This window comes from Phodopus roborovskii, unplaced genomic scaffold, assembly GCF_943737965.1.
Source record: "Phodopus roborovskii unplaced genomic scaffold, PHOROB, whole genome shotgun sequence".
NCBI lineage: Eukaryota > Metazoa > Chordata > Mammalia > Rodentia > Cricetidae > Phodopus > Phodopus roborovskii.
This window is the reverse complement of record NW_026126480.1, coordinates 53,758,076-53,774,728: the sequence shown is the minus strand read 5'-3', so window position 1 is coordinate 53,774,728 and position 16,653 is coordinate 53,758,076. Positions and strand designations below refer to the sequence as shown.

Below are 16,653 nucleotides of genomic sequence, written 5' to 3'. Positions count from 1 at the left end.
GAGGCAGAGACAGGTAGATCTCTGTGAGTTCATGGCCAACCTGGTCTACAGAGTGAATTCTAAGACAACCAGGGTTGTTACACAGATAAACACTGTCTCAAAAAACAAAAACAAATAAACAAAAAACCAAAAACTGAAGATCAGATTTGATGCCACCTATCAATTAGGTTCAAGGGCAACGCCACTGTACTGGGTAGTTTTATGTTAACTTGATACAAGCTAAAGTCATCAGAGAGGTGGCACTTCCTTTGGAAAATGCCTCCATAAGATCATTATAGGCAAGCCTGTAGGGCACTTTCTTAATTACTGACCTTGTGGGAGAGCCAAGCCTATTGTGGATAGGGCCACCCCTGGGTTAGTGGTACTGGGTTCTATAAGAAAGCATGCTGAGCAAGCCATGGGAGCAAGCCAGTAAACAGCACCTCTCCATGGCCTCTGCCTCAGCTCCTTCCCCCAGGTAACCACCTGGTTAAGTTGCCTTGGCGTTCTTTAATAGATGGTGGCTCAGGTAGGTATTTAAACCAAATAAACCCTTTCCTCCGAAGGTATTTTTGGTCATGGTGTATCATCACAGCAATAGAAAGCTTTACTAAAACACTCACTAAGATAGATAACTAGGTGTTTAGAGTTTCTCATAACTACATTTAAGTGTGTAAATTCTGTTCAACATTGTATGCTTATTCACTTGTAATTCTGTCTTTCCTTTATATATACATTAACTGTTGAATTCTGTAATATATGCCTATTTAGTAAAACATGATTTTTTTTCCAGTTTGTCCAACTTACTTGGCTTTAGAAACTGCTTCCTATCATGTCTTTACTTAGGTGGGGAAAAAGCAGTGGTGAAATGGGTAATAGAAGAAAGCCATATTTATAGGTCTGTACTTATTTTTCTGTTTATCTCTTCATATGATATTTGCTTCTCTATTTACCTCTGTGTAAAATTACGTTGGCTGAAGAACAATCCTGCTGTATTAGGGATACACATGCAGGTGACAGAGGAAGAGGAACCTGCCTACCTAGCCAGATCAGTCAAATGAACCCTGCTAGTTAATGGTATGACTGATAGCAAAGACGTTCTTAGCTACGTTTTTGAAAATACCTTTTCCATGTTCCCATGCTTATAATTAGCTTCATTTAAATTATTTATTGCAGTTCAGGGGATAAATAGAAAGACTTTGAACATGCCAGGTTAAGAGCAATACCACTGAGCTACACCCCCAGTCCTCCATTTTTTTTTTTAATTGACACAATTTAACTCCATCCAGTTTGGTTAGGCATTTTAAAAATAGTTACTTTTTCTAAGTCAGAAAAGTTTTATCTTTTAAAAATTTTCAAAAGACCAGATAAGAATGCTAGCCTTCGTAAGCAAAGACAGCTTTGCTGCATTCAGTGAGACCTTTTCTTTAGCCTTTGCTTCGAGTTTTGTGACGACTGGGATTAAATCCAGGGCCTCTCATTAATGCTAATGAAGAGCTTTCCTAATGAGCTACAAAGTTCCAGATTTCTTTCCCCCCACTAAACATTAGATTTTGCCTTCTTCATTAATTTAGTTGAAAAGTCAATGAGAAATGATTGACAGAGCTAAACATGTTCAGTATTGAGAGAGCACCTGGTAATGGTCAAACTTTGAATTTTTAAATCTGAAATTCTTATATCCAGAGAATAAAATTCTATTACAGTTTAGCACTTTAGAGGGTCACCAGACCCCCCCCCCCCGCACTGTCTTACAGCTTTAGTCTCTGTAATAGAAGCTCATAATTCACAGTCTTTGATAGAATTTTAAATTTTTGCATTTTGTGGATGTACTCATTTTTGTTGTGAAAGGATGCATAATTCAGTTCAATCAGATTTTAACCAGATCTATTATGGAAATGGTGACTAACTTTCTCCTGTTCCTTTTTTTTCTTTTTCTTTCTTTCTTTTGAGGATCTCCTTACTCTGTAGCCTCTGTAGCCTTTCCTGACATGGAACGTTCTATATATTATGTAGACCAGGCTGGCGTCAAATTTACAGAACTCTACAGGTTTTTTCTGTCTCCCTGGTGCTGGGGTTAAAGGCATGAGCTACCATGCCCAGCTCTCCTATTCTTTAAACAAGACATGACATCATTTCATTTTTTGAGAGGTAGGTCAGACCTGTTATCTGTTTCAGAGATGAAGAAATCCAGACTTACATCAGCTTGTTATCCTAAGCTTAAAGAGAAGAATTTTGTGGTTTCATAAATCACTAGTTATCCATTAACTCAGAAGAGACCAAGATTTTGATGCATTCTAAGAGTTTCTGCTGCCAAATTTGATTCACACTGGGGAAGATTTTAGAGTGGGTTTCTTCTGTCTTCTTTTGCTTCCCTTAATATTTCTTTTTCTTTCTTTCTTTTTTCTTTTTTTGTTTTGTTTTTGTTTTTTGTTTGTTTGTTTTTTGTTTGTTTTTTTTTTCAAGACAGGGTTTCTCTGTGGCTTGGGAGACTGTCCTGGAAATTGCTCTTGTAGACCAGGCTGGTCTCAAGCTCACAGAGATCCACCTGCCTCTGCCTCCCGAGTGCTGGGACTAAAGGCATGCGCCACCACCACACAGCTTCCCTTAATATTTCTTCTTTCCTTCCCTTTTTTTTAATTTATTTTGTTTTGTTTGTTTTTGTGACAGGGGTTCTCTGTGTAGCTTTGGCTGTCCTGGAATTCATTCTGTAGACCAGGCTGGTCTCAAACTCACAGAAATCCAGCTGGGACTAAAGGTGGGCATCCACACCAGCTGGCAATATTTCTTTTTTATTAACTCTCAATTTTTTAAATGTGTATGAGTGTTTTGCCTGCATGCATGTCTGTGTGCCATGTGTGTGCTTAGTAACCATGGAGGCTAGAAGAGGGCATTAGATTCATTGGGAGTAACAGAAAGTTGTGAGCCTCCATATGGTTTCTAGGAATTGAACTTAGGGCCTCTGGAAGATGAACCAGTGCTCTTAACTGCTGGGCTATCTTTCCAGCGTCCTCCTTAATATTTCTTATTATGTTTTAACTTATTTTTTCAATATATTTGTGTACCTCATGCTTCAGTGCATGTGTGGATTGCAGAGGATAACTTGCAGGAATCTGTTTTCTCCTTTAACCAGGTATGACTCCCAGCTGCTAGCAAAGTATGATGGAACTTGCATCTAAATTACAAATGCTATTATTACATGACACACCTTTTAAAAAAAAAAACAAGTTCAAAAACCATAAAAAAAATATGGAGTTTGGTAAACTTAACTTTACTCCAGTTAGCCCCAAAATTTTCAATGGAATAAAAAGCTGTATGCATTAAGATATTAATTCCAGAGTCATTAATATTAATTAGCATGTATTGAGAACCATATGCTCAGAATAGCCACGGTGCTGCATGAATTATGCACTATATACTTCCCTTACTCCAAAAACAACTTTATGAGGTAGATGTCTTTAAAAGATCAAATAACTGCTCAAGGACACAGTATGAGCTCCTGGTGTTCTGCTGTTCATGCTAACAGAAGTAAGTGAGGCAAGTACCTCTAAATACCTATTAATAGAAAAGTGGCTAATTTATTGTAATATCTTTTTTCTTTGTGCTGGGGATTAAATATTGAGCATAATGGTCTACTATTGAACCAGGTCATATGATGCATCTGCATAAACAGTTTAATCATAAAAATAATGACTAGATGACTATGATATAACATGAAAAATGCATATAATGTAGTAAATAGAAAAAGCAAGTTCCCTCTCCTTCCCATCCTACCATGCCCCCCACAGACCCTCCCATCCCATCCCCCATTCACTCCCTAGGGAGGGTGAGGTCTTCCATGAGGGATCATCAAAGTCTGTCAAATCATTTCAGGTAGAATCTAGGCCTTCCCCTGTGTCTTTAGGCTAATGGAGTATCTCTCCATGGGGAATGGGCTCCTGAAGTTCGTTCCTGCCCTAGGGATACATACTGGTTCCATTGTCAGAGGTACCATAGACTTCCCAGCCCTCCAAACTGAGACCCACAATCAGGGGGACTGGGTCAGTCTTATGCTGGTTTCCCAGCTATCACTCTGGGTTCCATGAGCTCCCCCTTATTCAGGGCAGTAGTTTCTGTGGGTATCTCCAGCCTGGTCTTGACCCCTTTGCTCATCTCCCTCTCTGCAACTGGATTCCAGGAGCTCGGCTCAGTGTTCAGCTGTGGGCATCTGCTTCTGCTTCCATCAGCTACTGGATGAAGGCTCTAGGATGGCATATAAGGTAGTCATCAATCTCATTATCAGGGAAGGGCACTATTGCTTAGTTTCTTAGTTGGGGTCATCCTTGTAGGTCCCTGAACATTTCCCTAGTGTGAGATTTCTCTTTAAACCTATAATGGCTCCCTCTATTATGGTATCTGTTTTCTTGTTCTTTTCTATTCTTCCCCTAACTCAATTTTCCTGCTCCCTCATGTTCTCCTCTTCCCTCCTCTTTCTCCTAACTTTTTCCCTCCCCCTTCCCCCCACCCCCGCCTGCTCCCAATTTGCTCAGGAGATCTTGTCACTTTCCCCTTCTGTGAGGGATCATGTATATCTTTCTTAGGGTCCTCCTTGTTTCCTAGCTTCCCTGGCAGTGTGGATTGTAGGCTGATGTTCCTTTGCTCTATGTCTAAAATCCATATATGAGTGAGTACATAGCATTCGGAAGACAACTTTCAATGTGGGATCCAGGAATATATCTTAAGTGGTCAGGCTTGCAAGGCAAGCATCTTTAACCTTTGGAGTCATCTCCATAGCCCTGTTTTGTTTGTTAGAAAATTAGACTTCTTTGTACTGGATAACTTGTTCAAATAGTACTTATAGCTGTCTTTGTTTTATTATAATTCTGTCAGTATTTTCTTGGATCTATCTTAATGTCTTTTATCTTTTTCCTCTTAATTGATATGAATTCCACATGTTATACCATGTTGATGCTTATAAATCATCTGATTTTCTTTTTCTTTTTTTAAGTTTAAAACTATATGTAACATTTTTTAAATTTATTTATTTTTTTCTTATTTTATATATTGATCCCAGTTCCCTCTCCCTCCTCCCTTCCTCTCTCTCCCTCCCATGTCCCCCTCACCCTCCCATCCCATTACCCCCCCCCACCTCTCCACAGGAAGGGTGGTGCCTTCCAGGAGGGGTCAATAAAATCTGTCATTTGGAGTAAGGACTAGGCCCTCCCTCCTGCCTCTAGGTTAAGGGAGAATCCCACCATGGGGAATGTGCTCCCAAAGTTCTTTTGTGCACCAGGGATACATCCTGGTTCCACTGTCAGAGGTCCCTTAGACTGCCCAGGCCTTGTCACCTGATTTTCTTATATTCTCAGTAATTATCTAATTCATTATCTAATCATATACTCAATCATTGTCTAATCATAAATATTATCTGATTCCAGTATTTTCAGCACCTAAAAAACCCCAGCATGCTGGGTGGTGGTGGTGCATGCCTTAATCCCAGCACTCAGAAAGCAGAGGCAGGTGGATCTCTGAGTATTTGAGGCCAGCCTGGTCTACAGAGTGAGTGCCAGGACAGGCTTCAAAACTACTTGTCCTCAATCCCCATACCTTGGCAACATTACTCTGGTTTTCTTTTTTTTCCTTTATTGATTTCCTTATTTTTGACATTGTGGAATTGTATGATACATAGCCTTCTGTGTCTGGTGCTTTGCCTAAGCTTGGTTTTTTCAAGATTTCTCTATGTCATATTCCCTATGTTTTAGTTAGGGTTTCTATCCCTGCAATGAAACACCATGACCAGAAAGCAAGCTGGGGAGGAAAGGGTTTATTTGATTTACACTTCCATATTGCCATTCATTATTGAAGGAAGTTAGGACAGGAATTCAAACAGATTGAAGGAAGTTAGGACAGGAACTCAAACAGGGCAGGAACCTGGAGGCAGGAGTTGATGTGGAGGCCATGGTGGGAGGCTGCTTACTGACTTGTGCTGTGTGGTTTGTTCAGCCTGCTTATTATAAAACCCAGGGCCACAACCCAGGGATGGCATCACCCACAATAGAGTGGGTCACCCCCCATCAATAACTAATTAAAAAATGCCTTATAGCTGAATCCTTTTTAAAAAGATTTATTTATTCTAATTTTGTGTGTATTTGTGCTTTTGCCTGTATGCATGTCTGTGTGAGGGTGCCAGATCCCTTAGAACTGGAGTTACAGACAATCGTGAGCTGCCATGTGGGTGCTGGGAATTGAATCCAGGTCCTCTGGAAGAGCAGCCAGTGCTCTAAATCACTGAACCATCTCTCCAACCCTTATAGCTGGATATTATGGAGGCATTTTCTCAATTAATGTTCTCTCCTTTCATATAACGCTAGTTTGTATGTGAAGTTGATGTACACAGTGTATACTTTATTTTTATAGTTGAAGTGATATTTTACATTTCGTTAAGCCAATACTCATCATTTTGTAGACATTTGAGTTGTTTCCATTTTGAGTTATTATGAATAATACGCTAAAAACATATCCTAACTAGTTTTTGGTTTATTTTCATTCAGTCAAACCATTTATAAGTTTTTTAAAAGATTTATTTTTATTTATTATTTATTCATTTTATTTTATCTGTGAGTGTTTTGTCTGCATGAATGTATATATCTCGTGAGTGCTTGATGCCTGTAGAGGATGCTAGACTCTCTGGAACTCGAGTGAATGTTGTGAATCACCTTGTGGGTTCTGGGAATCAAACCTGGGTCTTCTGCAAGAGCAGTAAATGTTCTTAGCCACTTAGATATCTCTCCAGACCCTATTAATATGGTCTTAATTTCAAACATCATATCTTTAAAGTCCAAGATTTTTAATACAGTTTCCCCTATTACTTTTTTTTTTCTTTTTGAGACAGGGTTTCTCTGTGTGTAATGGTCCTGGCTGTCCTGGAACTCACTTTGTAGACCAAGCTGACCTCAAACTCATTGAGATCCACCTGTCTCTGCCTCCTAAGTGCTGGGATTAAAGTTGTGTGCCACCATCACCCAGCTACTTTTAGTTTAATGTATTACAGTGAGCCTGGTCACTCTGTAGACCAGGCTGGCCTCAAATAAATACTCAGAGATCCACCTGCCTCTGCTTCCTGAGTGCTGGGATTAAAGGCATGCACCACCACCACCCAGCATGCTGGGTTTTTTTAGGTGCTAAAAATACTGGAATCAGATAATATTTATGATTAGACAATGATTGAGTATATGATTAGATAATGAATTAGATAATTACTGAGAATATAAGTAAATCAGGTGACAAGGCCTGGGCAGTCTAAGGGACCTCTTTTTCTTTGTTAAAGGTATAGATATGCATTTTAAAATGTCTCATTACTAACTCCTCAGGTACAACTGTTGTATGCTGTGTTATAGATGGTATCAAGCTTCGTTACTTGGTAATTTAGAGTTAATCGTCCATATCTGTTTGTTTGAATACATCCCACGTTGACAAAGGGTAGGTCAAAATTTCTCAGGGTTGCTGAGCCCTAGTCTTGTATGGTGTATATCTTAGATTTTTACTTTACCTGGGTAATGAGATGCAAGGATCCTGGATGTAATGAACTGTGTAGTTCTGAGTCCTGGGACTGCTCACATCACACAGCTAAGGCCTTTGCCACACACCAGTGATGGAGCTACCAGCTTTCTTTTGCTCTAGCCATCCCTCAAGTGAGTAGGTACAGGTGTGGGGGTCAGAGGACAACTCGTAGGAGTCAGCTCTGTTTTTCCACCATGTGGGACCTGAGGATTGAACTTAGGTTGTCAGCCTTAGCAGCAAGTAGCCCTCTTTTTTTTTTTTTTTTTTTTTTTTCTTTCCATTTCTGGTCTATTACATTTTCTTTTTCCTTTTCTCCCCCACGACGACTGTGTCTTTATTAAATTTAAAACTATTTGTTGATATGTTTGAACAGGCACATGAAACTTCAATGTAGGCTCAATTTATCTTGAAATAATTTGCTTCTGGTTCTTTTACCTTTTTATATCTTGTTTGTTTGCTTGTTTATTTTTATTATATAGAATAAAATGGTTGGAGTAGGCTTTTTTAAAGTGCACAATTATTTTTTGTTTATTTTTTTTCCAGGTTAAAAGAAAAACTTTATTTCCTTTACTAAGAATTTTTTTTCCTTATTTTACATATTGATCCCAGTTCCCTCTCCCTCCCTCCTTCCTTCCCTCTCTTCCTTCCTTCTTCCCTCCCTCCCTTCCATGCCTCCCTACCCTCCCATCCCACCCCCCCCACTCTATCATAGGGAGGGTGATGCCTTCCAGGAAGGATCAACAAAATCTGTCAAGTCATTTGGAGTAAGGACTAGGCCCTCCCTCCTGCCTCTAGGTTAAGGGATTATCCCTCCATGGGGAATGTGCTCCCAAAGTCCTTTTGTGCACCAGGAATACATCCTGGTTCCACTGTCAGAGGTCCCTTAGACTGCCCAGGTGTTCTAACTGAGATCCATGTTCAGGGGGTCTGAGTCGGTCCAATGCTGGTTTCCCAGCTATCAGTCTGGGGGTCCATGAGCTCCCTCTTGTTCAGGTCAGCTGTCTCTCTGGGTTTCTGTAGCCTGGTCTTGTCCTCATCTTCTTATCACTCCTTCCTCTCTACATCTGGATTCCAGTTCGGCTCAATGTTTAACTATGGGTATCTGCTTCTGTTTCCAAATCAACTACTAGATGAGGGCTCTAGGGTGGTAGATAAGTTAGTCATCAATCTCATTATCAGGGAAGGGCATTTAAGGTAGCCTTTCCACTGTTGCTCAGATTGTTAGTTGGGGTCATCCTTGTAGGTCTCTGGACATTTCTCTAGAGTCAGTTTTCTCTTCAAACCTATAATGGCTCCCTCTTTTATGGCAGCTCTCGTCTATTTTTGTTTATTTTTTAAGCAATTTATTTTAAATTGTTATTAAGATTATTCTAAAGAAGTTGAAGATATTTAACAACCCTTTTTCTCCTGCATTAACATTTCCCTATCTCTATACTGTCTTACTAAGTTAAAGAGACATAGGATTTAGGAACAGTTGATCCCTATTTCACAGAAAAATAATTGAATCAGAAAAGGGAAGTTTCTCTGAAGTCAGGTAGTCAATGGTAAACTGAAGACTGACGCAAAGTATCTGGGTTCAGTAGCAAGGTCACTAGGCTCCAGTGTAGCATAACCTTGATGCCATTTTATCCAGTGCTTTGTGACTGAACTAGATTTAAAGAACACAATGACAAGAAAAATGTTATTCATGAAGATGGATGTCTAGATTTTTATCTTGGTAAAAGCCTACACTTTTTTTAATAGTTAAAACACTAATAGATTTGAGTATGAATACTGTACCATTATTTCAAGGGTTGTTTTATTGCTATTAGACTTTTATTAAAGTTGGATCAACTTGTTAGTGTGGCTTTAATTCTTTACTGTTCCTGCACTAAGAAGTAGGGGTTTTTTATAAAATGGGAGGGTTTTTTGTTTGTTTGTTCTTTTTTGTTTTTTATAATTCTGGTACAGGAAATGGAGAAGAAAGATGGTACATACATTGATGTTCTTTTTGTGGTGGATAATCCACTACTCATAGGTGCTCTTTGGAAAGCTAGCTCTGAGTCAACACATACAGAACATCAAGTAATTAATTCTTAAAATTGGTGAGAACTTGGGTTTGTTAAAGACTACAAAAATTTTATTTATTTATTTATTTTGTCATTTTATTATTTATTTACTTTATTTTTCGAGACAGGATTTCTCTGTGTAGCTTTGTAGACCAGGCTGGCCTCGAACTCATAAAGATCTGTCTTCCTCTGCTTGCCCAATATTGGGATTAAAGGTGTGTGCCAAAATTTTAAAAAACACTTGTCTGAGGAGAGAAGCCCTAGTCCCTACTTCAAATGACCTGTCAGATCTACATGACCCCAACTGGATGGCATTGCCCTACATATGGAATTGGGGGGGTAGGGGAGGGGAGGGTGGTTAGGGTACATGTGAGAGGGCAGAGAGGGTAAAAGTGAGGGAGGGAGGGAGGCAGGGAGGGAGGGAACTGGGATTGGCATGTAAAATAATAAATTAAATAAAAAATAAGCAAACAAAAAAGAATACAAAAGGGCAATTTGAGAAGAACAATATTTGGGGAGCTGGGAAAACAGTTTCCCAGGGTTCTTGAGGGATAAAATATGGCAATTATTAAAGAGTCTTGTGAGATCTCAAAAAAAAATCACTTGTCTGAAACAATCATTCTTGAATTTTTCAGTTTTCAGCTCTAAATTAGTTCCTTTAATGGACTTGTGTTTATTAATGATCTGATTTGTTGAAAAATGCAGGACAGTCAGCTAGAATGTCTGTCACTGGACATGACTTTGTAGAAATTAAAATTTCAGGTTGGTTTAACAAATCTAAAAAATTAAAAATATGAGATTATGTATCTTTTCTCCAGAAAGTAATTCTAAATTTGAAGCAATTTACTGATGTGGGACCAGTTTCCATATTTTATGTTTTGCAGGTAATATTTCATCAGGGGAAGGCTTTCTTGACTTATCAGTTTAATAAATATGCCACAGATTCTGTTGCTTATCCAAACTGATGTTCTGATTTGTTCACATTTCTTCTCATATAGAAATACAACCTGTGCTGCCCAGATTCTCTGCAAAGCTGACTTGGGCTTCAGAGGAAGGTGACTGTTCTCATGACACATCAAATGTAGCATCCTTCCAGATGATTTTTAAGGTAAGTTTTGTTGTGGTTCTATGCATTCTGACCATTTGACTTATTTTTACACAATTACAATTATAAGAAAGAAGGCCGGTTTCATTATACTTTGAAGGTAAAGTAAAATAAAGGTGTTGTGCAGACATTAGATAACCTAGGAGCTTCCAAAGTGCAGATGTCTGTGTCCTACTGAGAGGTGGATATTTATTTGACCTTGGGAGTTTCATTAGTCTGAGCTTCCTTACAAAACACCATTGGCTAGATGGCTTAAGCAACAAAGATCTATTATCTCACAGTTCTGGAGGGTGAAAGTCAAAGACCAAGATGCCATCTGTGTCAGGTGTGATGTTTGTGTCTGTAATTCCTGTGCATTGGAGACTAAGGCACCGGGATCAACTGAGGTCTGGAGACAGGATGGTGGGGATGGGGTACCTTCAGGATTGCTTTCTGGTGAGGCCTCTTTCTGGCTTTCAGATTATCTTGTCACTCAGTCTTTACATGGCCTTTCCTCAATGTGTGTAAAAGGAAAGATTTCTCTTATTTGCCTGTGAAAAAATACCTTTACTAACTCTTTAAGGTGCTATGTTTAAAAATACCTTGGCTGTTAGAGCCTTGAAAGGTGGAGACAGGAAGAGATGAGTTCAAAAACATCTCCAGCAACATAGCAAGTTCTAGGCTGTCTTGAACTATATCAGAACTGGTCCCAAACAAACAAACAAAAAACAAAATCTTCCAGGAAGCACTGGGAAGAATCTTTCCATGTTTGAATAACTGCATATTCCTTCTGGAAGGAACAGGCACAACATCAGGATACCCTGACTGTGCCTTATCTTCTTTATGAAAATGAAAAGTAAACAATCTGGAGCAATTAATGGTCAGTCAGCTCTGAAGTTGCTCATGTCAAGTAGCAATAAAAAGGTGATTCCAGTGAACCAAGGAAAGCAATGCTAAGTGAGAGCATGTGATTCCGCCAGTTTGAGCAAATAATATCTCGTGACCAACATTTACAAATATTTAAGCCCTTGACACCTCTGTGAAAGGATTACCAATCAACCCCTTTTACAGATGACAAAATTGACATTCAAAGAATTGACTTTCCTAGTGTCGTATGAAACTGGAAGAATTATAACCTAAACTGTCTGATTCATATAGGTCAATGCAAGTTCAATATTTATTTACTTAGAAGCCAGTGCCTGTTCAAATTAGGTTTTACGGTTATACATTCTGGGTGTGTTATTTGATCTTAAGGAACTTGGAATATAAAGGAAAAACCCACATGCCAACAAAAATTACAAAACATTGTGATATATGTCATAATAAGGTAAGCACTGAGTGCTGTCCTAACACAGGGGAAGGACACCTAACCCAACCAGAAGGGGTTCAGGTCTAGAGGTCTTGATGATATTGAAAAGTAGATTTGAATTTAGATCAGATAAACTCTAGACATAGAGGTTATAACACTTGAAAGAATTAGGTAAAAAGTTTCTCTTTTTTTTTCCTATTGCAAAACTGTTTCTCTAACTAAAATATAAGTATTAAGTCAAATATTTATAGTACACATATAATATTTAGAGTATATATAATTTTCCTTAACAAGGAAGAACTGTTAATATGTTGGTGTGTATCTTTTTCGGTTAGAGTGAGGGATTTAAGTTTAAAGCAGTGGTTCTCGTGACTCTTTTCAGTTAAATGACCCTTTCACAGGGACTGCATATCAGATACTTACATCACAATTCATAACAGTAGCAAAATTATAGTTATGCTATAGCAATGAAATAATTTTAGGATTGTGAGTCACCATAATATGAAGAACTATATAAAGGGTTGTAGTGTTAGGAAGGTTGAGAAACACTGTTTTAAAGTTTCCAGAATAAATTCTAAGATGTAATAATGGAAATAGCTAAAAATGAGTGGAAATGAAGGTCATGGTCATTGAAGAGATCAGGAAATTGACTGAATTGTTATTTAGTGTGATTATCTTGACTGGCAAATGAAACCTTTTTGCTCTGCTGAGGGTTGAACCCAGGGCTTCAAGCATGTTGGTTAAGCTGTTTGTCACTACACTCCTAGCTCCTTGGTTATGTACTTGGATGTAAAGTCTGACTTTGAAGTGCAGAGGGGATCTGTGGGTTTAATGACCAGGAGTAGGTCAGTGCTAGAGATGAAAGGTAAAAGATAGTATAGCCAGGTGGTATTGGCCTCAAAGGAGTAAGGGCTTCCTTCAAGTATCATTTCCATTGCATCTCCAATATCATATATCTATTTTAAAGATATTTAAATGAAGAGAGTGATGAAAGAGTGCTTAAGATTTCATTGTAGGATTTTGGGTGGTGTGTGTGTGTGTGTGTGTGTGTGTGTGTGTGTGTGTGTGTGGTCAAGTAGCAAGATTTACAGCAAACACAGTTGAGACATGTATGAAGGGACTATACCAGATGATCTATTTAGTTTGGTCATGTGAGGAAATTTAATCTCTGGGAAATGCCCGTGTAAAAGAGATAGTGACTTTTTGTGTGTTTATAACCCCCTGCATGAGGCTGGGTAACACCCCTTTCCAACACAGTATGATTTTTAAAACCTTAAGGAAATGTATCCAAAGCCAGATAGATGGTGATTGTGCACACCTTTAATACCAACACTTTGCAGGTAGAGGCTGGTGGATCTGGATCTTTGTGACTTTGAGGCCAGTCTAGTCTACATAGTGAGTTCCAGGACAGCCAGGACTATGTAAAGAGTACCTGTCTTAAGACAAACAAACAAACAAAAAAAACCCTTTCTCCAGTTTTATACTTATTTTTGTAATAGTACTAACTGATAAAAAGGATGAAGATATGCATGTGTACAAGCACATATACACAAACATCTGTATATTTATATCTTTGCATGTGAGTATGTATGCATTTCTCTTGTCTGTCTGCCTATCATCATCTATCTTACCTATACTTATCAAGGAGGGAGAGAAGAGACACTAATACTTTCTTCTGGAAAGTAGTTCAAAATATTATTGCATTAGTTCATGTTTGAAAATAAACTTCTAGTCTGGTGTGGTGGTGTACAATTTTAATCCCAGAACTTGGGAGTCAGAGGCAGGCAGATCTCTGAGTTTGAAGTCAGCCTGTTCTAAAGAGTTGAATTCTAGGACAGTCAGGGATACTCAGAGAAACTCTGTCTCAAAAACAAAACAAAACAAACCCAACAACAAAAACCCAAATAAATAAAATAAACTTCTAAACAGGGCACAGAAGGTCCTGCCTCCTCCCTGAGGATCTATAAGCAGTTAATGGTGGCTGGGTAAGGTAGAGAAACATTTTCTTTGGTGGTGTAGTCGCTGGTATGTTGTCATGCTCCTGTATATAATTGTTAGTAAGCTCACTGGTTCACTTCCTTAAGAGACATAAATATTGAAGGGGGATTAGGGAGGGAAGAAGGATGGGAAAGGGAAGGGGCCCAAAGGGGGATAAGAGATGGTAATGGGAATGACTATGTTCAAAAACACCATATACCTATATGAAGATGTCATAGTGAAACCCATGTATATTGATATACACCAATAAAAAACTTCAAAAAAAAACTTCTAGTACATAATCAGACATACCTTTTATTTTTTTGAGTGTCTAATGTGGTATAAACTGACCTCAATTTTGAGGATGATCTTGAACTTCTAATCTACTTGCCCCCACCTTCCCAGTGCTGAGATTACAGAAGTGTTGCCACCATGCTCAGCTAAATGGTGGTTCCTGTTCCCCAGGGCTGGAAGTTTCTGTTTTTTATAATAGCCCTTAAGTAAGGTCACTGCTTCTGTAGAGATGTTAGACCTGGGGTATTGAGGTTCTGACACATATGTGTAAAAGGCTTTACTGGCCATTCCTGTCTCCTGCTGGTGAGGCCAATAGGGATACTTCTTGTCAAACTTGATTTCTGAGAAGATTTATGGCCATCTGTTTAGAAGGAATTATCATCTTCACTTTTTCAAGCTGCTTATCATATTCCTGGATTATGGCCTTCAATTCACACTGAACTTGATATAGCTCTGCCCATCCTCCTTTTCTTCTGTGTCCACCACGGCAGTATATTTATCTCCAGGCACAAGTATCTTCAGGGCATTTAACATCTTTTCAAAATCATCACCAAGCTGGCCACATTGGCCTGTAGGAAGCCCAGATGATCACTGGTGATTTCTCAGAGTAGTCAGCCTGGAGTGGGGGGTCTTATTCCAAATATTCAGGGAGTTTGCAATAGTCTTTTGGTTTCAGGGTATGATCTCCCCAGAAGCTACCCAGTGTATGGTTTTGGGGCAAGTTTACATCCTACATCTTAGAATCCTTTACCAACCACTGCAGAGTAGAGCCCCCAGCCTATGTCCAGCTCATAAAGGGAACAATTTAATATTCTCTCCTGACCTGATGTAACTTGCTTGGTGTTCTAATCTGATTTAGGTACAGTATCTGTTTTTTGTGTTTCTTTAGAATCATATATATATATATATACATATATATATATATTACAAAATCTTTACATTGTCTTATGAATTACTTATTTCTCCTAGAACCATGAACCTTCCTAGTTTGAAGGTTGATTTATTTCTATAGAGCCTTATATGCAAATAAGTTATATTAGTGTTTTGTGAGTAAATAAATAAATATAATAGTGAGTAGTGACATATAGGCATTTAGGCATTGCTTGTCATTTCCCATGAAAAATAGTGGAGTATATATTGCCCTGTCTACATATCTAGCTATATTAACAAAAAATGGACATTCTTAGAGAGATAGCACCATATAATGGAGTATGGGCAGAGAGGGGGCAGAGACTGGTCCTTGGGGACAATAGTAGGAGAGAGAGAGAGAGAGAGAAAGAGAGAGAGAGAGAGAGAGGAAGATGGGAGGTAGGCAAGGCCCACCTTTTACAAGGGAACATAGTGAATGTGCACAGGAGGTGCTCTTCTTAGTGGCTGCAGCTGAGGGCATATCCTGTCAGCACCCCAAGGGCAGGCCAGTACAGATGCCTGAATACTAACAAATATTCCTGCTTCCTCTTCACTCTCAGCCTGTTGCATGTGCTGACTGAATGGTAGCCATCATAAATTGTAGCCTCTTTTTTAGATCTGTTTGGTGAACTTTTTTTACTTAGTTACCTTACTGTTAGATGTAATCAGTGTGCTTTGTGATACTCCCTGTAATTACCAAGGCTCAAAGATTTGAAATGGTTTCATGAATTTGTTTTGGAATTATCAAGTACAGAAAATGGTTTTAAACATTCTATACTAAACATTTTTTTTTTCAAGACAGGGTTTCTCTGCATAGCTCCGACTGTCCTGTACTCACTCTGTAGACCAGGCTGGCCTCACAGAGATCTTCTTACCTCTGCTTCCTGGGTGCTAGGATTAAAGGTGTGTGCCACCAGTGCTCAACTCTAGTAAACACTTTTAAATGAAGAATGTGACTATGATACATATACTGCAGAACTGCAGTTTCTATTTACTCAACTCTGCTTATAAGTGTAAAAAATCCTAGACTTCTTAGCAGTGGGCAAGACAAGAAATTACCCCAAAACAGCTGCATCACCAAAGGCCACCCCAGCATAGGTGACACCTCACAAAAGCAGGAAACCTAAAGCTCAATTCATAGCCTGTAGGCAGCTCAACTGGTTAGAAAGTGTCCTTACCAGGCGGCCCAGTTATCCTAAACCTCTCCCAGGCAACTCAGTTGGTTTCTGTTTCTTTCAGGATGCTTAGCTGGTTTCTGATTCTTTCAAGTGGCTGGGCTCGTCCAAGAATGTGTTATGACATGCAGAGTGAGGTGGGACCTTGGCAAGTCCCATGGCAGGAGAGAGACAAATACTCCATCAGGCAGAACTTATGTGGAAAGTTTATTGAGAGACAGACAGAAAAAGAGAGCAAAGCTGCCTTCCTCTTCAGAGAACATACATCCTCTTGTTTACAAGACACTCATTTACTGACTGCCCATCTCCCCAGCCCTTCCCTTCAGCTTCTTAATACAGATC

At 39.0% G+C, this 16,653-nt stretch overlaps 1 protein-coding gene across 1 annotated transcript in view; it reads left to right on the top strand.

The window, feature by feature from the left end:
- CUNH11orf80 (chromosome unknown C11orf80 homolog) overlaps positions 1 to 16,653 on the top strand; it is a 63,938-nt gene that overhangs the window by 12,048 nt on the left and 35,237 nt on the right. Inside the window, 1 exon segment of the mRNA XM_051193584.1 lies at positions 10,562 to 10,671. Within this exon segment, the coding sequence (XP_051049541.1) occupies positions 10,562 to 10,671 (110 nt within the window).